Source organism: Urocitellus parryii, chromosome 4 (assembly GCF_045843805.1).
Source record: "Urocitellus parryii isolate mUroPar1 chromosome 4, mUroPar1.hap1, whole genome shotgun sequence".
Classification (NCBI taxonomy): domain Eukaryota; kingdom Metazoa; phylum Chordata; class Mammalia; order Rodentia; family Sciuridae; genus Urocitellus; species Urocitellus parryii.
In genome coordinates this window covers 11,878,149-11,900,089 of record NC_135534.1, presented here as the reverse complement: position 1 = coordinate 11,900,089, position 21,941 = coordinate 11,878,149, and the positions used below count along the sequence as shown (strand labels likewise).

At 58.2% G+C, this 21,941-nt stretch overlaps 1 protein-coding gene across 1 annotated transcript in view; it reads right to left on the bottom strand.

The window, feature by feature from the left end:
• Syt7 (synaptotagmin 7) overlaps nucleotides 1-21,941 on the bottom strand; it is a 57,449-nt gene that overhangs the window by 23,186 nt on the left and 12,322 nt on the right. Inside the window, exons 2-5 of the mRNA XM_026407648.2 lie at nucleotides 11,887-11,990; nucleotides 7,444-7,523; nucleotides 3,473-3,604; nucleotides 2,394-2,618 (exon numbers count right to left, since the gene is read on the bottom strand). Coding sequence (XP_026263433.2) covers nucleotides 2,394-2,618; nucleotides 3,473-3,604; nucleotides 7,444-7,523; nucleotides 11,887-11,990 — 541 coding nt within the window. The remainder of the gene's footprint in view (nucleotides 1-2,393; nucleotides 2,619-3,472; nucleotides 3,605-7,443; nucleotides 7,524-11,886; nucleotides 11,991-21,941) is intronic.

Below are 21,941 nucleotides of genomic sequence, written 5' to 3'. Positions count from 1 at the left end.
AACAATGGTACAACCTGAGTCACCTCCATCACAGAGGTGAGGGGAAGCGCTGTATCTGTAAACACTCTCAGGCCACTGTCTGACGTCAGGAGTCTGTGGTTCCCCTTGACATAACCTGCCTGCTTTGTGCCCTGGCCAGAGATTTCAGTACATCCCAGAGGCAGGGCCAGAGGCAGGATGTCACTAGAGCACCAGAGACTGGGGCCAGAGCCTGGGCTGAACAGCTCCAGGTCAGCTGCTTCTCCTCCCTGAACTTCAGAGTGCAAACCTCCTCTTCCACCTTCCTTCCCTCCCTCTTCCAATCCAACGACTAGGCCAGGGGTTGGTAACTATGTGGCCTGTGGGCTGCATCCGGCTCAACCCTGCTTTTGTAAATAAAGTTTTATTGGAACACAGCCACTGGCATGAGTTTACAGACTGTCGGTAACTGCCTTTCTGCTGCCGTAGCAGGGCCAGGCAGTGTGAGAGACAGCTGGCCTGGCAAAGCCTAAGTATTTCCTAGTTGGCCCTTCACTGAGGAAGTGTGCAGGCCCTGGCCCAGGACCACGGGGAAGCTGAGCACCCTGGTCAAGTACCCACGGGAGTACTTGAGAGGAGGTTCCAGGGCCTTTGGGAGCCACGTTCACCACTGCAGCCAGACCTCAGCCTTGCTCACCCCCTGAACCTACCCTGGGAACCAAAAGACAATAGTTAGGCTGCCCCTGTGGGCTGAGAGAGAGAGAGAGAGAGAGAGAGAGAGAGAGAGAGAGAGAGAGAGAGAGAAAGTATAGTAAAGAGAGAATGAAAGAGAAAGAAGAAAGCAAACATGGTTTCAGCTGCAGTCTTGGAGGGGCAGGAACCTGCCTGCCTCAGGCCTGGAGTCAGGGCTCTCACAGGGGCAGGCCCAGGCCTGGCTGGCCAGGTAGGCCCACAGCTCCCTGGGGGCCGGCGGAGGCAAAGGGAGGACAGCACATTGGCGGCCTCCTCCCCCTCCTCCTTGCTGACCTCATTTTGGTTTCCTATCACATCCAAAATTAGTCCAATTTACAACCTCTCAGTCACAGGAAACTAAAATTGGTTCCTTCAGGCCTGGAGCCAGCAAATGGCATGGCGGCCTAGCCAGCCTGGAGACTGGCGGGGGCAGCTTGGGGAAGGCAGGCATGGGACCTGACTCTGGAGGGGTGTGGGGCTTCCTCTGGGACTTCCCTGAGGCTAGATGTGAGGGGAGAAGGAGACATGGTTCATTTAAGCCAGCCAGCAAGTGAGGTCTCAGCCTGGTGGCCCTCAGGGGTCCCACTGGTGGGAGTTCTAAAGAGAACCAGGTGGGCCCTATATTGAGCAACAGGAAGGCCCACAGCTAAGAAGGGGTCAAGGCTCTTGGCATGCCAAGGGGGTGGCTGATCCACTAGTGGGGAATGAGGCTGTTCCAGTAGCTGAAAATGGAGCCACATCCCCTGCAGGAGAATGGCCACAGTTGAGGGTCCTAGGACAGGAAGGGCTCCACTGTGGGGAACTGGAAGTTTCTAAAAGCCAAGATGAGAAAATCCTGCCCCTCAGGGGGGGTGCATATCATCTTTGGAAAACAGGGACCAACCCTATGTCCATCACCCAAGACTGGGACTGACAGACAACCTCAGCTATTAAAAAGGGACAGCTCTTCTGCCTGACATCCAGATCATCCTCTGGCATCTGGAGAGAAGCTAGCTGGGGCTCAACCATCCAACCTCCAAGAACACCCAATCCCAGCAGCTGACAGAGGGACAGCTCACTGACCAAGACTGGGATAGCCAGTGGGGATGGCTGAGATGAGATGAACCCATGGGGCGGCCTGGCGGCCACTCATGGGTGAAATTCTGCAACAGATGGTGTCATGGTTGACCAGCAAGACTGGGGAAAGCTGATGGAGTCACCAGGTGGTCCAGGATGGGTGGCTCAATGTCGGGTCTAGAGCCATCTGCTGGCTGAAGGAGGAAATGCCCAGGGGCTGATGGGTGGCAGAGGCAGGCTAAGGTGGGCTGGCTCCGCAAGGATGGGATGATCCCTTGGGGACAACCATGGGCCTGCTGCCTGTGGAGGGTGACCTGACAGCTGAGATGAGGTGGCCGGCCAAAGAGGATGGGGTGGCCCGAGGACTGAAATGAAGCTGCTCTGCGGGGGAGAATGGAATGACTGGGTGCTGGCAAAGGGACAGACTGGCGGGCAGCCACCGGAGGCTGGAATGGGACGCTACATGGCGGAGTTGGTGGTGCCCAATGGCAAGGACGATGGGAGAATCTTGTGAAGAAATGGAATGAGCCAGAGGCCGAGGACGGCACCTCTGGGGGCAGAAGCGGGCATGCCAGGGGTCCCGCTGTCCACCTGGCAGGGGTGGGCCTGCGCTCGCGGCTCCCGCGGCCTGGGGCGCCATCACTCACTTGGACAAGTTGAGCTTCCCTGCGGCCAGGTGGCTCTGCACCGTCCGCCAGCGGCCTCTCCCCGCCTTGCCACCGCTGCCCGGCTCGCTGGGGGCAGCCCCGCCGCTTCTCAAGGCGTCCTCTCCGGGTGGTGGCACCGGCGCCGGCTTCTCCCCCAGCCGGCCTTCCCGCTCCACCGCCAGCCCCGCCACGGCGGCCACTTTGGCGCCCGACAGGAGGGTGCCACTGAGGCATGCACGAGGCAGCCCGGCCAGAGGGGCACCGGGGGTGGCGGTGGGGGAGAGAGGACAGGCCACACGTGGGGGTGGAGGGGTGGAAGAGGAGGAGAGACAACGACAGATAAAAGGAAGAAAGAGACAGCAAGAGAGAAGGAGAGAGACAGACGGACAAGAGACAGACAGAGAGAGAGAGAGAGACATCAGCACTGCAGATGGGTTAACAGTGGAGCCTGCAGAGGAGAAAGGGGCACCGGGTGGGCTGGGGTCGGAGAACAACGCACCACGACAATGGAGGGGGGCCCCTCCCCACCGCCTGGGGCAGGGGCGGCGGGGGTAGGGGAGGGCAGCCACCTCCAACTCTATCCCACAGGACAACGAAGGGTTAACGACGGAGGAAGAGCGGGCTGTCCAGGCCAGGAGGCCCCCAGGCAGGGAGAGAGAGAAAGCCATGTTAGTCAGAAGTCATCACCACCACCACCACCATCACCGCCACCACCGCCACGAACCACCGACCACCGACCACCGACCACCAGCAGCCACGGCAGCAGCGCACAGCAGGGAGGAAAAAGCGAGCCACAACCAAGAGGGAGGGACCGAACGGGCAACCCCATCCTGACTGCACAGAGGGTGGGGCAGTGGGGCCAGGCGGCTGGAGGGGGCTCTCCTGCGTGGCTGGCCCTGGGGCAGGCAGGCGCGGGGCAGGAGGGGTTGCTCGTCTCCATGGCCAGCCTGCCCATGGGGCGGACGGGTGGGGAGGTGGGGCAAGGAGCAGGGGGGAAGTAAGGGGGCCGGAGAGGGCAGGGGAGAGGAGGGCGTGCGCGGATACTTGTACATATGATCAAACCAGGTAAAGTCACTCACTTGAGGGACAGTCGTGGGTCGCCATAAGGGGCGTAGGGTGAAATGTTTAGAATAAACTCCTTGGGAGGGTAGGAGCTCCATTTCTGCTGCACTGTGCTTTCATTGTTATTCCAAAAGTCTCTGTCTAGATCGCTGGAGGGGCAGAGAGAGAGGGAAGAAAACAGGGAGATACAAGAAGAAACAAGAACTCCAAGTCCTGCGGGGGCAGAAGGGACGGGACCGGGGTGGGCACCCACAGGGCGGGGCTTCGAGGGTCTGCTCCTGCGGGAGGAAGAAAGGCAGGCGGGCGCCACAGCCTGAGCTGGCACCTGTTCACGCGCACACATGTGCAAGCCCACACACGCACACGCACTGGAGGGCTGGCCAGGGGAGGCCACGCAGAAAGGAGGCAAGCTGCGGATGGGCAGACGGGAGCCTGGCGCCTGGGAAGCTGGTGGGAGAGAGAGAGACGATGAGAGCAGGGCACAGAGGGGGAGGGGGTCGGGGACAAGCCTGGGTGGGGTGGGTGCAGGGGGAGAAGGTGAGGCGATGGTTTCTGGCTAGAAGGAGCTGGAAAGTAGATCCGATCCTGCTGCCAGTGACCTCTCCTGGCCTCAGGCCCCCTGCCTGTCCAAGGAGAAGGCTGGTGGCTCTCCTGTCCCCCTAATCTCCACGGAGCCCCTCCTGCCCATCCTGCCACTGGTCTGAGGTGCCCCCTGGCCCCTGTGCCCTCTCTCCTCCTCTGGCGAGAACAGGATGCACTGTGTCCATGAGGCTGGGGGCAGGGTCTCTGCGAGCTGAGGAGCACCTCCACTCAGGGCAAATGTGGTGCCGGGGCTAGCCCCTGGGAAAGGAAGGCGCCGACCTCGTTGAGGACAGCACAGGGAGCCTGTTCTGGGGGATGATGCGGGGTCTCAGCCTCAGGCCCCTGGCGTGGACCTGGCTGGCCAGCTAGGGCAGCCCCTCTCTGTGCCCCTGTCCTTTTCTAAGGTGAAGCTGCTGGACTCCTAAGGGACTCTCACCTCGGGGTCCCCGACCCTCCTGCTCTGACTTGTCACGCTGGAGGAGCCAGTATGCTAGACATATCCAAAGCATGGGGACTTTCAAGAGGGCAGGGGGCCAAAGTCCGGGTGGCCTGAAGACCCTGGTAGCCAAGAACAAGAGTCTCCACCACTTTGTCAGACTCCTAGGGTGCCAAGGGACAGAGCAAGGAGAGGCAGCTCCCAGGCCAAAGGACCGTTCTGGAAGGGAGCCCCCTCTGGCCCCTAAGAATGCTGCTCAGGAGGAGGCCCTGAAGGAGCTGGCAGGTGCCTGCCGTGTGCGTGTGTGTGTGTGTGTGCGTGTGTGTGTGTGTGTGTGTGCGCGCACGTGCGTGCATGGTCGCTGAGGCTGGGCCCCTGCAGGTCCTGTCAGGGGTGGTTGGGGGAAGGGCACTGTGGGGGCACACCCCCTGATGATCAGGCAAACGTTGGGGGTGGGAGGAACCTGCTTCTTTCCCCACTGAGAGTTTGACCTTGGCCTTGGTTCTTCACCTCACACTCGGGAACAAAGGACCAAAAGGTGACAGAAGCTGAGATGCCACCATTAGGCTCAGAAGAGTTAGTGGGCTCAGAATGTCTGACTGTGCGAAGTTCACCTTGGAAAAGTCTCATGATGGTGGTGGGGGCTGTGTGCACAATGTTCAAAGCCCCAGCCCCGAGCCAGTTCCAGGGACAAGGAGGCTGGGGTGGGGGCAGGAGAGGCAGGATGGGCGCCAGGGGAAGCCGCTCCCTTGACAAATGACCCCATCCCCATCAGAGCTGTCCTTGGGGCCCCTTGGCAATGGGGCATCACACGAAGGTGTGGATGGGGCCTCCCTACATCAGGTGTCACAGAGCGGGAGCAGGAGGATGGCCTCCCTCCCCCTTCTCCTTTCAGATCTCCAAAACTGAGAGCCACCCAACGCTAGGTCCTAGAGAGAAAGATTCACCCAGTGCCACTGCCAGGCTGGTTTCCTGCCCTGTGTCCCATGGAGCTCCAGGGTCCCTCAGGTTCTCACTGTGGCACTAGAAAAGAGGATCTTTAATTCAGGAAGTGTGTGTGTGTGTGGGGGAGGTTCCTTTACGCAGACAAGGCGGAGCCTTGAACCCGCCCATGACTATCAGTATCACCAAAAGGGAGACAGAGTACACACACAGTGTTCCCCAAACTTGATTGCAGGTGGAACCCCTGATTCATGGCCAACCATTAATCATTTATGGGGCACAAGTGCTCCAAGGAACACGGTGAAGGAAACGCTGATCAAGAACGAGGCTTCCCAGAATCCTTGACAAGACAATCCCTTCGGGAGGTCCTAAGTCCACCAGGAGTTGTGCAGTAAGTAAGTGGCACAGGTCTGGGAATATAGGTCACACAGACAAAGGCAGTGACTCCCTTCCCCTGGGCAGAGGGTACAACAGCCCAGCAGGGTGAGGGTGGTCTTAGGTTGCGTGGATGGTGGGCTCAGGGTAGAGTCGGGCTGGACGGTGCTGCTGCCTCACCTTGTCTTAGAGAACCTCACGGGCACTGGTCCCAGCCTGGCGGAGATGGCTGCTGGCCCTGCTGGCCCTGCTGGCCTGCCTTCCCTTGCTGGGAAGCCTGTCTTCTCTTGTGGCCCTTTCCAGGATTCCTGGCCCTGCTACATGCACCCCTGTTTGATCACCTGGCACAGATAGTCCCTCTGCCCCGGCCAGTGGCTGCAGACAGCCCAGCTTGGAGTGGCACAGGTGCCGCCCTATGCTCCCCCACACTGTCCCTCCCACCTTCGGAAAGCTGGGGGCCTGAGCTCTGCACCAGCCCCCCCCCCCCGAGACCTGCCAGCTCTTGGCTTTGAAGACGGGAGAGCACGCAACCAAACCCAGCTTCAAAGACTCCCCACAGCCTCCTCCTGAGGCTTCCACCCACCCAGCCTCAGCTGGCCCACCCTTCCTGCAGCCCCACCCCAGACACAGGCCAACCAGGGTCGGAGAAAGAGATGAAAACAGGGGAGGGGCAGGGAGGGGCCCTCCAAGTGGGGAGGAGGGGGAGAGAGGGACAGGGGCGGGAAGAGAAGAGAAAGAAAAACAGGGAGAAGGCTGGTGGGGGGGAGGGCAGCAGGCCTGGAGGTAAAGGAGGGAAGGGGCTGGGGGCTCGGCTTCCTGGCAGAGCCCCTGGGCCAGCAGGATTGGTCTTAGACAGGCTAAGAGAGGGCGACCATGCCCCCTAAGTTTCCGGGAAAGGCTTGGGTTCCACAGGAAGAAAGGGCCGGGATGGACCGGCTCCAGGGAAGCCTCCACTCCCAGAGGCCTGCCCACTCCCGCCAGGTGAGCAGGCGCTTCTCCTGGGATCTTCCAGGGACCTCAGTAATGGGATGGCCAAGGCAGTCTGCAGGGGGAAGCCAGACCTGTCTGCCCAATGGGTCTCAGAGCAGGTCAGAGGCAGCAGGACCTGAGGTGGGGACAGGGGAGGGAGGCGAGTCTCCCCACGGTTCTGCTTCCAGAGAGGTCCAGCACTGGGACCAGCTGGGTCCCCAAGGTTGCCTGCCCCACCTTCCAAGTTGCCCTCAGAACACGGGAAGAATCTGAGCCAAGAGCCTGAGCCCAGCAGGAGGAGGCTCCCAGCCCAGGAGTAGGGCCCAGGGAGGAGCTTAGAGGTCCAGGGACCGGCCAGGGGTCAGGACAGGTGTGTGACATGAAGGTCGGATGGAGGGAGCAGCAACCAGGCTTGAGGCAGAGAGAGACAGTGCTGGGGTGGGGACAGCCAGAGAAAGGAACCGGGGCTCTGAGAGCTTGTGAGGGACCAGTGGGGGCACAGGCGGAGAAGGAGGGCCCTGGGGGCCCAGAGATGCTGGGAATATGCAGAGCAGATACTGAGCAGGGCCTCAGGGGGCGAGGGGACACTGTGGACTGTGTGTGTGGCCAGGCCTGAGGAGGAGGAAGGGGTTCCTCCCACCTGGGTCGCCTATGTGCCCCCCAAGCTGGCAGCCTGGCACCTACTTGATGGCCTTCTTCTCACTGCGCCCGCGCCCCGAGTCTGGCGTGCCCACCGTCTCCAGGGAGTTCTTGTAGCGTTTGCCCTGTGGGGACAGCACCAGGGTCACTCTTAGGGGTCAGGGCTGGACTCTCCCCACCTCCCCAGAACAGGAACCCCAAGGTTAAGGGAGGAGATCAGAGTCCAGCCTCGGCAGCAAGGTCCAGAGCCCATGTGTGGGGGTATCTCCACTGGGGGGTGCCAGCCCATCAGTACCTGCTCCCTGGTTGGTGGCTTCTGGGCCCCCGTGGGCTCTAGGATCTGCCTGCCACTCACCATATGCACCTCAGCCTGACCCCCAGGTACCAGGCTCCTCCTGTCTGCCCATCTCCTGGGCCTTGGCCTGGCTCCCAGAAACAGTTCCCTCTGCCACGGACAGACGGCTCTCAGGCGCCTGGCCACGTCACACTGGCCACGTCACCACCCCCAGATGGTGGGGGCGGCACCCTGTAGGGCAAGGTTGGCAGTGGCCAGTGACGTGAGCAGTGGGGGCAGGGAGAGGGTCACGTGCCAGTCCTGCCCACGGCTATGTCCGTCACTACCTGGGGGCTCCCTGGGGTCCTGGTGCCCTGGGGCTGAGAGGGAGCCTTGGGAAGAGAGGCTGTAGGCTGGCCTAGGTGTGGGGGGCAGCCTGGCCCTGGACATCCCCCAGAGTCCCTCATAGCAGCATGAGGAGGGGACAGGGGAGGGAAGGGGGTGGACACCCAGGCCCTCCAGCTAGAGGAAGGGCCACTCTGCAGCGGGGAGTGGGCCTGCCGGCCAGGAAGGTGAGCGCCAGTCACCTTCTCGGTTTGGGTTTCTAAATTTAGCTCATGCAGAGCCCGGCCCCATTAACATTCCTGGCTGCCACCAAGCGTCCTCAGACGCACCCAGGGGCCCCGGGCCTGGACCAGGCTCTGGGCTGATACAGGCAGTGGAGGGTGGAGGCTGCGTGGGGGCTGAAGCGGTCTCCCCCACCTGGTCCATTTACTCATTGGCACTGGCCTGCCCCTGCCTGGCTAGGTGGGGACAGTGGGGACAGACAGACACACAGGCACCCCATGCTTCCTCGACATTCTGTCCTGTGCACCCACACCACAGCCACCATAGTCAATTATTCCATTCTCCTGAAAGCAAAATGAGAGTCACCAGAGCGGCATTTCCCTGAGCTCCTGCCAGTGGCAGCCCCTGCCCGGCCACGGGAGCCGCCTGTCCAGGGACAGGCACGGAGCTCCCGGCAAGGGGCTGGGGAGAGCCCTCACTCTACCTCCAGCACCCCTCCATCACCCCAGTGATGTCAAATGTTCCTTGTGCCACTCTGGCCAAGTCCCTTCCCCTCTGGTCTCTTTCCTCTTGTCTGAAACGGTGTGATGTCACTAGATGCGCCCCGCCCCCCCAGGATGATATGCCCTGTTCTAGACTCCATTGTTTCTCTGTTGGCTTACTTCAGCTCCTTCTCCCTGGAATGGAGCTGCACAAAGGCAGGGCTGTCCCTTCCCTGGTCCCTAGAGGGGGACCTGGTACCCACCAGTAGTGGAAGCCTCTCTTCTATCGACCCACCCACAGTGGGGGCCTGGGCCCAGCTGGTGCCAGAGCCAGAACCTTAAGAGTTAAATTACAGAGCGGCTGGACCCTCTGGGTCTACAGAGTGTTCTCTCTCAGCTCCGTCTCCTGTCACTCCCCTCATTACCCGGAAGTTCAAATTTCAAACTACTCCAGTACTGACTGGGAACATCTAGGGGCCACGCTGTATTTAGCGGACCCTTGGCAGGAGCCCGGTACCCACTCTTCTCGAGGTCTCCGGCAGGGTGGGCCCTCCTGCAGGCACCCCCCAGTGCCTCATCCTCTCTCATATTTCTGGTCTTGACTGGAGAACTTGCCCTGGCCAGCATCCTCTCCTCAGGCTAGTTGGCTGCCCCTTCCCCAAGGCCAGGCAGGACGGGGCTGAGGTAGGTGATCCCGCTTCACCCAGGGCATTCTGGGGGCTTCTGTCGGCCCCTCTTCTTCCTACAGCTCAGAGAACCGTCGCCTCTGACTGCAGCTGTCCCTGGCAGCAGGAGGTACTGTGGAGAAGGACCAAGGCACGGCTTGGTTGAGAGGGGGCAGGGGACTTTAATAGGGCAACCCAAGTTAATAGGAAATCCAGGAAGGGTTAGGAGACATTGGTGGCTCCAAAGGAGCCCATACCCCCAGCAGGCTTATCAGGAAGGGGGCTAGCCAGGCTGATCTGGAAAAAGCCAGCTGGAGATTAAGGAAGTTATTAATGTTTGGAAATGGGATCTGGGCTGTCAGGGTATCACGTCACTGCTGCTGAGGGGACAGGCAGGCAAGGAGAGCCCAGCAACTGTCCGTAGGGACAGCATTTTAAAGCTCCTTCCATGGAGCAAGGAAACAGCCCAGTCATAAAGCTCCCTGATGCCTGGAACCCATGGGGCCAGGGGCTGGGGGCGGTAGGTTGAAGGACTGAGAAAGTAATGTTCTATTGAGTCAAGAGGGACAGACTGTGGTTTGGAGCCCTGGGAGAGTTCCTGGCTGGTGGCTGGGGGCATGCTGGGACCAGGGAAGAGGCTGGATCTGCATCTCCCAGCGCTCCCTGCACTGCTGGCCCCCTCCTGCTTCCAAAGCTGTCATCTTTGAACTCTTGTCTGCAGGCTTTGCGCTGATTGGAGGTGAGTGGGGCTCAGAGTAACCTGGTCCTGGAAGGCACGTCTCAGCACACATGCATGCACACATGGGCATACGCACAGAGTGGTGCACTCACATTGTGGCACATGCAGGAGAGGCTGGGATGGAGGCATACCTCAGTGCCAGTCACACAAAGATCTGATGATATAATCCACATCTCACTGCTCAGGATGGACACACAGACACCCGTGCACATACATATATACACACATGCTGCACCAGTGCCCTGAAAGTCAACACATGCTGCACAAATCACACACACACACACACACACACACACACCCCACCCCCATGCACACGCAAAGTCACCAGCAGTGCCTGTTTGTACAACCTTTCCCCCTGCCTTCAAATGCAGACAGAAACACAGAGTCTTGCAACACACAGGGCTGCAGTGTGAGCTGTTATTTCCATGGCCTCAGAGAACACTTGCACACCAAGGCACGTGGCCAATTCCCCTCTGACACCTCCCCTGAAATTTTGAGACAGATGTAGACACAGGGGACCTGGGAACAATGCACAGCAGCCAACCAAGGACCACACACCTGCACACAGGGAGTAGGCCAGGTCACACACACTTGCACACATGTACATATGGAGCTGGCTGGCCTCCGTGGCTCTTCCCCAGGGGTCAAAGCTGCCTGGTGCTCAAAATCCCCAGGTGGATGGAGAGGTAGAGCCCCGCTCCTGAGTTTGCCTTTCTTGAAGGAGATGCTAGGTTATGGGCTGCTTGGGTCCCATAGGCCCCCTACAAGACCCCACAACCCTTTCCCAAGGCTATCTGCTCCTCCTCTTCCTCCATAGGAATGGGGCATGGAGCCCTATCCACCTTAAGGCACCTCTGGGAGTGGGCAGGGGAAACGGGGTTCCAGATTTGGTACCCTGCCCCCATTCACACCATTCTCAGCTCGGGTTGGAGGATGCCTGCAAAGCCCTGCACCTCACAGACACCTCTGGACCTACCATCGGGGAGCCCCCTACAGACCCCTGCAGCTCACCACGCTTCTGGGCAGGGCAGCGAAACACCAGATGAGTGGCAGGGAGTGAGGGCCTGCGGGAAGTGGCCCTTGCAGAGCTGCGGGCTGCAGGCTGCGGTGGGTGAGTGGGTAAGGTGGCAGTAGCCCGCTTCCCCTCCCGGCGCCCTCGGGTGATGAATGTCCCTCTAGACGATCTCGTTACTTATTGATGGCCTAATCCTGCTCTTTAATTTCCCAGCCCTCGTTAAAAATGAAAAGAAGCCGTTTGTGCTTGTACAAACCCGGAGAATCAGGATGGATGTGCCGCGGCTGGGGGTGGGGTGGGGCAGGGCGGGCGGTGCCTCCTCATTGGCCAGGAGACTGGGCTCTGCCACGCCCATCTAGCGGGACAGCGAAGGGAGGGGCGCGGCGCTGGCGCTGGAGGGGCCTCAATTCTCAGTCAGTGCGTGTGAGTCTGCGGTTCTTTATGCGGGAGGTGGGGCGCGTGCGCACGCGTGCACGCATGTGTGTAGTGCGGTGACTGAGACCAAGGTCTGTCCATGAATGTGTGTCCGTAGATGTGTGGCTCTGAGTGTAAAAAGAAGTATGGGATTAAGACCCGGGCAAACTCAGGGCGTGTGTGTAGTGGGAATTTCCTCGAAGTGCGTCTGTATGGGCAAGTGGTCCATCTGGGCGGGCGCACACTCGCGAGAATGCGCAGCCCGTTGCTGCAGAGTGAGGGGGTGCAGGGCCAGGCCCCGCCCACGCCCCAGGGGCCCTCAGGAGCCTCACCAGTTTGCGCTGACACCAGTGGCAGAGGCCGCAGAGGACGACCGTGACGCTAAGGCTGACGGTGATGATGGCAGAGACCAGCAGGACATCGCGGGTGGGTGCCCCTGGGGAGGACAGGCACACGTCAGACCCTCACTGGCCAGGGACAGCCACTCTCCTTCATCCCAGAGCTCCCCAGAGCACCCCGCTTTCCATCTTCTGGCCTCAATGCTGGGAGCTCTGAGTCCTGGTTCTACTCCCACTTCTGCTTTGCTGGGTCAACTCGGGAAATACCTCACCCCTCCGTGTCTCAGTTTCCTCATCTATAAATTGGGAGAATTGTGCCAGCTGGCATCTTTTTTTGGCGTCTCCATACCATTCTCCAAACTTGACTCCCTGAAAGGGAGAGGCCATATGTGCCCCTCAGCTCAGCCAGCCCTTAGTAGGTGCATCAATCCCTCTAAAGTAGGTGCTGTGTCCTCGTGGCTCTCTGCCCTTCCAGGTCCCCAGCACCCCCCCCCGCCCCCACACACACACTGAGTGACAACTACAGTGAAATGGACCTAAAGGACTAGTTCCTACAGTCCCTCGTAAGGGTTTGGCCAAGACTCAACAGCCACATGTGTAATGAGAGGGGAAATCCCTGGACCCCTCTGCTCACCTTAACTCAGTTTCCTTTGGGCTGGAAGCCCACCCCACTGTCCTCTGCCCACCCTTGCCTTCTCCAGCTGTGCCTATGAGCTCACCTCTGCCCTCCCACCCACGGTTGCAACCCCATCTCATTGTTTTCAAAGTCCCAAATGCTCAGGGTGGGGGCTAGCCTGCGGCTTCCATTCTGTGAGCTCAGGGCCATAAGCTTCAGGGAGTCCCTCCTCTTCCTAGCTGGGTGGCTTTGCACTAAGCCACCTCCCCTGCCTTCTTCACAGGTGGTTGTAAACATCAGCCCAAACCAAGTGTAAGGAGGGCGAAACCTTGACCAAAAATGATCGTGTGGGGGAGTGAGTGGAGAGAAGGCAGAGCCCCACGTGCACAGTAAACAGGAGCGCCCTGCGACGCATTCCGAAGTCAAGGAGATGTGGTTTATTTACAGAGGCGCCTGCGTGGGCTCTTCAGTGCCAGTGATTGTGGTAATTAAGAGTTGACAATATCTGTTTGGTCCTGGTTCCCGCGGTTTTAGCTTCCGCCTTCTCTTCCTCTCCTGGCGTCTCCTGCTTGGCCATGAGGAAGGCCCAGCGGTCGTGCCCAGTTCCGAGGGCCCCCTGGGCTCCCTCCCACCGCTCCAGGACCCTGTAGCCCATTCACTACCTGTTCTCTCCAGAATGCCACGTGCGCCCCATCTCTCCCTTCAGATTAGGCTTCCCCGTGTCCACCCGCCGTGCCCACAGAGCTTGCTCCTGTACAAGTATGCAGCCTCACGCTGCAGGAAGTCCCTGTGCCCAGTTCACTGTCAACTCCAGGGCCACAGCAACATGAGCTCTGACCTGGACAACCTGCAGCAACCAAGTCCTGCCCCAGGGGCAAGCCACTGACACCAGTGCTGCCATCTGTGGAAAAACTGACCCTTCCTGGCTCAGAGGATGAGCCAGGAGTTCCAGGTGCTCCGCGTTGCAAGAGTAACTTAATCCTCGCAGCAACAACTGAGGTAAACATGGCGAGTGTCCTGGGGCAACTCAGTCACAGAGGGGTCAAATGCCATGCTCAAGGTCATTTGGCTAGTGAGTGGGACAGCCAGGGTTTAAACCCTGGTGATCTGCATCAGAGTTCATACTCTTTGCCTTGACATCCCATCATCCACTCCAGAGGTGGATGGTTAGTGGTTCTCAAAGTGGGCTCTTTGGAACCCCCAGGGTTCCCTGGAATCTCTCAGGGGCTGTGGCCTCTCAAGCCCTGTCCAGTCAGAGCAGCGTCATTTCCCTCAGCTTCACATCTTGAGCTTTTGCAGGAAATTCCATTTGAAGAAGGGGGTGTGCTACTAAGGGAAGTTGAAACCCCTCTGGAACGGTGCCTCTAGGGTCCCCTGCAGTGTAAAGAACGCCATCATCTTTTAGGAAGCCGGCTCTTCCCCTCCCCAAGATCCCCGACCCCCCTCAGCATCCCTTGGACAGTCCTTGAAGGCAGGGTGAGACAAACGCTTGCCACTGCAAATTGCCTTGATGTTGGGAGTAAAAGTGACAAGGCGTCCTTGGCCGGCGTGCCCTCCAGTGATGTTACCGTCAAGGGGTGCAAGCGTGTTCTCGCCTGCCAGTCAGAGCGAACCATTCCCAGAGCAGGGAGTCACGGTGTCTCCGGCTGGAAGGGACCTTGAAAGTCATGAGTCAGGCCCCACCGCCACACAGCCCCCTGGGCAGCCCGGACACTGACAGGGAGCTGCCTCTGCAGGAAGCTGGCCCTCCCCGATGCACCGATGCACCGATGCACCGATGCGAGGTGAGGCCCGCTGTGCCTTGCACTGAGCCCACTCCCTGGAACCCTCCCCTGTGGTCCTGGGCCTGCCTCCGGAGCTGCGGGGAGCAGGCGGGCTGCATGACGGGCCTCCAAATCCTTGCCAATCCTTGCCGACAGTTTTCATGTCCCCTTCAAGTCTTCTCCAGGCAAAGCTGCCCGGGCCCTTCCATCCCTTCCTCAGATGACATACATGGTTTCAAGTCCCCTTATTGTCAGCATATTAACATCTGGGGAAAGAAAATATTGCAGGTCTAGTCAGCCTTGGACAGGGCTGAATTCTGCAACCTATCCTTGGGCAGAGGAGACATCCCGGGTCCCTGAGGGTGAGACGCAGACAAGGGCAGACGGATGACATCGGGAGACCTGGGAGGTAGGGTGAGCCGGGAGCTGGGCAGAACCAAGCCTGCCAGTCCAATCCCAGGGGTGTCTTGGGAGTGCTGCGTGGGCTCAGCCTGCTGCTGCCCCCCACCCCGGGTCTGTGGTGGGCATGCAGCTAATCAGAGCTCGGGGCAAATGCTCTGAATCCTGTGGGAAGAGCCGGTGCTCCTGGCTGTGCCGCTTCGCAAGCAGATCTCAGATCAGGCCTGTGAACCCCGGGATGAGTGGCACTCTGAGGGAGGACAAGATGTCCATGCACAGTCCCCCTTTCCAGCAAGTCAGCTCCGAGAAGGCAGGGCTTGCTTTCTTGCTCACCACGATATTTATTCCCAGCACTGAGGACAAAGCCTGGCATATAGTAGGTGCTTGATAAATGCTTGTTGTAAGAATGAATGTGGAAGAAAGCCAGCCCTCTTGGAATAAAGATTACAATGGAGGCTGCCAGTTATTAATCACCTCTGGTATACTACACAGTGCGGCCTGTGAACATAGGAGCTATATCTGCTTTGGTTGCTGCAGTACCCTTTGTGAGAAGTATGGTATCTGACACACAGAGTTGCTTAGCAAATATTTGTTGAATGTTCAATGCTTGCCTGTGATCTCATTTGTCACTCAAACAAGATGGAAAGAAGAGATTGGGATAGCCATCAAGGACAGAGTTTCAGAGCCACTTCTACACAGACACACACACCCCAGGACCCTTCTGTTTCCCCCCATGTCCCACTTTGCCTGACACACTTCTGATTTTTCCTAGACCCAAATGAAAATCCCACCTCCATGAACCTTCCTTAATCTGCCCTGTGAGGATGAATTTCTCCTGCCTGAGTCCCCCCCTCACACTGTTCCTGCCTCCAACTTGGATAGCAGTGAAGCTGGGTGGCCAGGGCACACTCCTGTAATTCCAGATCTCAGGAGGCTGATGCAGGAGGACTGCAAGTTCAAGGCCAGCCTGGGCAAGTTAACAAGACCCTTAGCAACTTATCGAGACCCGGTGTCAGAATAATGAATGAAAAGGTCTGGGGATGTAGCTCAGTGGTAGCGCACCCCGAGTTCCACCCCTACTACCAAATGAAAGGGAAAAAAAAAACCCACAAAAATGTGGAGTAGAGTGACAAGTGCCAGGGCTGGAGTCAGACTGCCCGGGCTCAATTTCTGGCTCAGATTCTTCCCAGCCGTGTGACATTATCTCTGCTTGCCTCGCTTTCCCCATCTGTAAATGGGGGCTAATGACAGTACAGTTCTCACAGGTCTGTTGGAAAGTTAACAGGAACGAGTACATATAAAGCACTTGGCACGGGGCCTGGCACGGAGTAGGTTGGCAATAAATGCTAGTTATTATCATGGCATTACCATGTCACGCCCTGTACTAGAGATATCTGGGACACGGAGCTCAGTGAGTGCTGAATGAAACGCCAAACCGGAAATACTCTAGCTTTCCCCACAGGGCAGCAGAGGTCAGGGGTCCCATCTTACTCAATCTGTGCACCCACTCCCTGGCCCAGGACTTGACCATCGCCAGGATCTGTGAACATGCATGACATGGAAGGGGGAGGGCGGAGGCATGGGGACAGGAGGTAGGGGCGGCAGCTGGAAGTCAGGCTGGGACTCAGGTGTGATCTGTAGACCCAACTTGGTCCCTTGCCAGGGCTCTGCCCCCACTCCCAACCCCTTCTCATCTCCTCAGCAAGTCATGATTTATGGATGAGCAGAATCAAACGGCCCTGCCGGCTGCTGGGATGCCCCGGGGAGCTACTGGGGAGGGAAGGGACTTCTGAGAGCAAGCGCAGCAGCTGCCCGGGGGGCGTGGGAGGAGAGCCACAGACACCCAGGGCTCTCTCACACACACATGTCATGGAGACTCACCCTGGCACAGTACTGGCGTGCACACTCACACATATAATGTACACACCCACGGGCACAGCCATGACCATGACCATGTCTGGTGCATGCTGCCATCCATGCATCTGGACACTCACACACTTCCTCTGGCCTGGAACTCTCTCCTCCACGAATTTGCCATCCTGTGTCTGCTCACATTCTGCCTTTCCTCCTGAGGCCGAGCAGAACATGAGCCGTAGACGTGGTAGCAGATGACCCAGGTACAAGCCCGGGCTCTGTCCCTGACCAGCTACATGACCCGAGGCGAGGCCCACACTAGATCTCAGTGCTTACCTTCAAATGATGATAATAAGTCTGATAATAAATCCGACTTCCTCTGCTGGGGTGCTGCCGGGATCAAAGGAGAGCCAACATTCATGGAGGACATGTAGGGTGGCAGATACTGTGTCAGGATGTTTCTATGCACCTCAGGCCATTCTTACCCCCGTTTCACAGGGGAAGAGACAGAGGCAAGGAGAAATAAGGCACCTGAGCCGGTCCTCTCCTCCCATGCTATCATGGCCTCCCTCTGAGCAGAACCATGTGGCAACATCTGTACCGACTCCACGGCACCATCCACCCATACCCGCCTCTCCTCCTTCCTGCAGCAGGTCTCTCCTCTGCACCTCGGGGTCTCGCGTGAGCTGTTACTTCTGCCTGCGCGGCCTTTCCTTACATTCCCGGTCCTTAAGGCACCTAGCCGAAGATGGTCTTCAGTCCCTCCTACAATTCTTTCTGCCTTCCCAGGAACTATATCGGGTTCATAATTGGCTCTTTCTATGTCCTTTCCACACTGGGGGCCCCTAGGGGACTGAGATCCCAGGGTCAGCCTTCATCCCTGCAGTCCAAGGTATATAGCTGGATGCATGACTGCTAAGCACATGCAGGGGATTTTTCAAGACTCCAGGGAAGCCTGCCTCCTCCAGGAAGCTCTCCTCCGTGACAGACACAGCAGATGCTTCCCTTCCCAAATTTGAATGATCTGACCCTCTGATCGGTCCCCTTTTCTTGAGGCTAGAACTGCACCCTGAATAGAGCCCATGGGGTAACACCTTGTCTTCCCATTTCTCAGAGTCTTCCTTGTCCTGCAGCCCAGACCACAGTGCAGAGAAGCCACAGGAGGACACAGTGAGAATCTGTACACATGTCTCTTCCCCAGAATTTACTTGCTCTTGCACTCTTAGATGGAGACATGCATACTCCCTATGCCCAGTCCTTCAGGGGCTCCCTAAACTGTCCTGATACAGACTGTTCCCTCTCTTGAAGGCTGGCACCCCCAGATCCCAAGTTCTGCCCATTTCACAGTGAAAGAAACTGAGGCTAGAAAAGGTTCAGTGCTTCCCAGGAGCTCACAGCAGAAGAAAGCAAAGCCAAGACTGGACCTGAGGACGGTGAGACTTAAAGTCTGCAGCTGTCCCTCTTGTTCCACCCCAGGGGAGCTATGCCTTGACACAATCACTTGGAAGACAGTGGCTAGAGGAGAAGGTGCCCAAGTGAGCACTGAATAGAGAGCAGCCAGGGAGGGGCTCCCACTCACCCAAGAAGTTTATCAAAGAGAGTCAGGGCTGAGTTTCCCCAGGCACTTCAGAGGCCCCTAGGTCACATGTGTTTCCTAGAACTGTCCCCCTCCACCAGCCCAGGCACTGGCCTTGGTAAAGTGCCCTTGTAGATGGAGGCTCAGGCCCTAAGGGCCCCAGAACAAGCCAGGGAGTAGGTGCTGGAGCTGGGCAGGTTAGGAGTGAAGGCGGAGGGTGTTGCCCGAGGATGTGCCCAGGGCCCGTCTCTAGTACTGACTGGGGTCCAGCCACTAATCGGAGATGGAGCAGAGTGCCCTTGGGGTGGTCTGGGCTCATCTGCCAGCACCTTCCCAGCCTGAGCCCGCCTCCTCCCACCGGATTCTGCACTCTGCAGCTCCTTCCCCACCCCCCGGGATGATGTTCAAGGTGGAGAAGTGAAAGCTGGAGTCACAGGTTCTCAGGAAGCACCTTCACACGCAGGCTGAGCAGATGGGAAAGGGGGGAGACGGGAGGGCACTGGAAGTGGGCAGAGCCCACGAGCCCCAGGGCAATGTGGGCATGGGAAGGGGGACATTTTTGTTGCCTATACTTCCTCCTTTCTGGCCCCCGACCCAACACACACAAGAAAACCAGAAAGAGGCAGGAGTGGGGAGAGAAAAGAATGGAAACCAGGGAGCCAAACCCTGAAGCCCAGACAGCCAGGCAGAGCTCTGCTTCTTGGCAACATGCAGAATTCTGTGTCCTCTCTCCACTCTGAAACTCCCCACTCCAGGCCACCCACCTGGGAGCAGGGCAGCTCTTTTTCTTGCAAGAGGAAAAAGACAATGAGATGGGCGGGGAGAAAGGAAGAGAGAACAGGAAGGCGGGGAGAAGGCAGCACTCCTTCCCAAGAAAATGGGCCTCGATCCTCCCCCCACTGCCCGCAGGACTTTCTCTGTGAGTGTCCTTCAGAAAGCAGCGGAGATGCCCACAACCCCTCAGGCCTCACCTAGGGTGGGGGCAAGGCTGGCAGAAGAGGAACCCCAAGGGGAATTGTTTTGGAAAGTTACAAGGAGCTGAAAATAGGGGCTTAGCACGAGCAAGCTTCCTCAACCTTGACTGTAATAAAAACAGATAATGCGTGAGCGAGCCAGGGAGAGCCTGCTGGCAGGGGCCGCAGAGGCCGGCTGGGTGCAGACGGTTTAGAATTCAGACGAGATGCCAAGTGAGTAAACAGCGAATGAAGGATTATCTGGATGGGCCAGGAGTCTTTCCAGCAAGAAATTGGACGGGGACATGTCAGGATCCACAAGCATTCCGACTTCTCACCAGGGAGGCAGGCCTGGCCAACCACGAGGGCCTCGTCCACACCTTCCCTACCTCTACTCTCTCCTCCAGCAGAGAGGATGGCCTTGGGAAGAACGTCTCCCATTTGCACGACGCTGAACGGTTTGCAAAGTGCTGCACACTATACACAGGGCTTCACATCCACTGTCACATTTAATGGAGGTGGTGGGGGCGGTATCCTCTGCCCGCCGCCCCCACCATCCACAATTCTTGGCTTAGGAAGGTCTGATGAATCCAGCTTGAGTTCAGCCTCCAAAGAAGGGGGAGGGACGGGGACAGGCCATCTGTAGACCCCAGAGAGAGCTGCTGAGCCCGGAAGTCACCAGGGTCAAAGCTATTCAGGATGGACATGGCCAGGTGTCAGCTCTGAGCAGGGAGCTCAGGCTGAAGGGAATGTAGCAAAGAGCTAGCCAGGAACGTGTCGCCCTCCCCACCCACCTTGATCCCAAAGCTGATGAGATGCCTGGGTAGCCGTGAAAATGATCGTGTCTATCAGAGCAGCAGGAGCCCAAGAAAGGAGGAGCTCAGATGGAGGGCCTCTCCGCCAGGAGTGCGGAGCGGAGGCAGGACCCGGACGTGTGATGATTAAGTGCAGGCCTTGACCACTAGTTACTCCTATGAATAATGCATTGTTGTGCCTTGGCCTAAATCAGCATCTTATTGTTATTAATAATACACGGCTGCAAAGAAGCTGGGGTTGGAACAGTGTGCTGTATTTCCTTTGAGGATCTCAGAGCACTGGAGAGTTCCTCGGATGGATGACTCAACCCTATGTCCCCAGGCTTCCTTACAGGCCAGGGCACCTGCCCTTCCCTGACTCCCTCTCACTTGAGGCCTGGATCCGTGAAAGGCCCCCGGAGCAAGGAATGGTTCATTCTGGGATTCAAATCCTCAGCCGGGGTTTTTGGTGGGGGAGGGGAGTGCTCTTAATCTTTGCCAGCTCAAGAGCTCTTGAGGATGCGACAGAACGTGAAGGAGCTCGCAGGGGTGTTTAAGAGAGAGGGAACTAAAGGGAATCCAGGTGTGGGAGAGACGGATGGAGAGAGACCAGTGTGGGATCTAAATCTAGTTCTGCTACTCACTGGCTGTGTGACCTTGGTCTACTCACTTACCTTTCTGGTCCTTGACCTTCTCACTAAAATTTATGGTGTCAGGTTCCCTCTCGCGGGTGCTGTTTTAGTATATTCTGGGGTACTATCATTTACACCACAAATTATTAGGACGGAGCAGCCTAGCACGCCACCCTGAGAGCTGTCCGTGGTGCCGAAACCCAAGCCGGACGCCCCGTCCCTGTCCTTGGTGCTGAAACAGACCTCGGTCCTGCAGGCGGCCCTCTGCGCCGCTCCTGGAGAGCAGAAGCCACGAGCCTGGGGTCCTCGCACCACGTCGTAGCCTAGTGCTTCCACCTCCCTCGGCCACACTCTCCCTCGTCGACCCCTCGCTGCAACCACAGCAGAGGCTGCCCGACCTCGAGGGCTCCGTTTCCCCGGATGGCGAGGACCCCAGTGAGATGTCCAACTCCGGGACAAAAAGAGCCTCCCCCAGCTAAGGTAAAGGCCACACCCTCTTCCCTCCCGGAGAGCCAGCCACACTGCCTCCTGGTGCCCGGCGCGGCACTGCACCCAGAGCAGGAGCACAGAAGGTCCCCAGCGGTGGCGCCTGGCGGGCAGGGAAGGAACGGCAGACGGCCTGGCCCCCGCCGCCCCCTCGCCGCTCCTGGGGCAATCTGGCACTCTGAGCTCGCGGCGTTGCCCAACACCCGCAGGCTCCAACTTGTCCCACTGCGTTCTGGCCTCTTTGGGCGCCATGCTGCCCAGGTCACAGAGCAGACTCCCTCCAGCTGGCCAGACCTGGGACAGGCAAAACTCCCTGCTTCCTCCCCCAGGTGCGTGGGGTAGACTCGTGGAAACAAATACCAACATTTACTCCCTCTGCAGGGCCAGTCCTCCAAGACGAATGCAAAGGCCTCTCACTTGTCTCTCCCCAGGGCAGAGGCCCCCAACTCCACACTCATCCAAAGAGAACCTTGCCCACTGGCCCTCCCTAGGAAAAAGTGGGGGAGGGGGAGGGGGTAGAAGACTACAACTGCAGGACACTCCTATTTCCCTGCCCTACAGGTGGGGGCTCTTTGAGAAGCAGTTATTCTTGGTATTTTTAGACTTGAGATGAGCCTAACTGGTGTAGAAACTCTCCTCTTTCCAAAAAACTCTCCTCATTCTAAATGAAATTTTTTTCCAGGCAATTAATAAAACCACCTGAAGACAACACCCAAAATCATTGCTTCTCTGGATCCCAGGCAGAGAGTAAAGATAATAGCTTTTAATTATGGAAGATGTGTCTGGTATCCTTTATTGAGCACTTACTATGTGCCAAGCACTGTAGTTAGAGCTCTTACAAAATCCCCATGGGAGGCAGCATCATAAGATGAAGAAGGTGGGCTTCAGAGGGGTGAGGTGACCACTCAGGCGGTGCAGCTGTTGAGTATTAAGATTGGCCTGGGGTGGGGGCTGGGGTTGTGGCTCAGCAGTATAG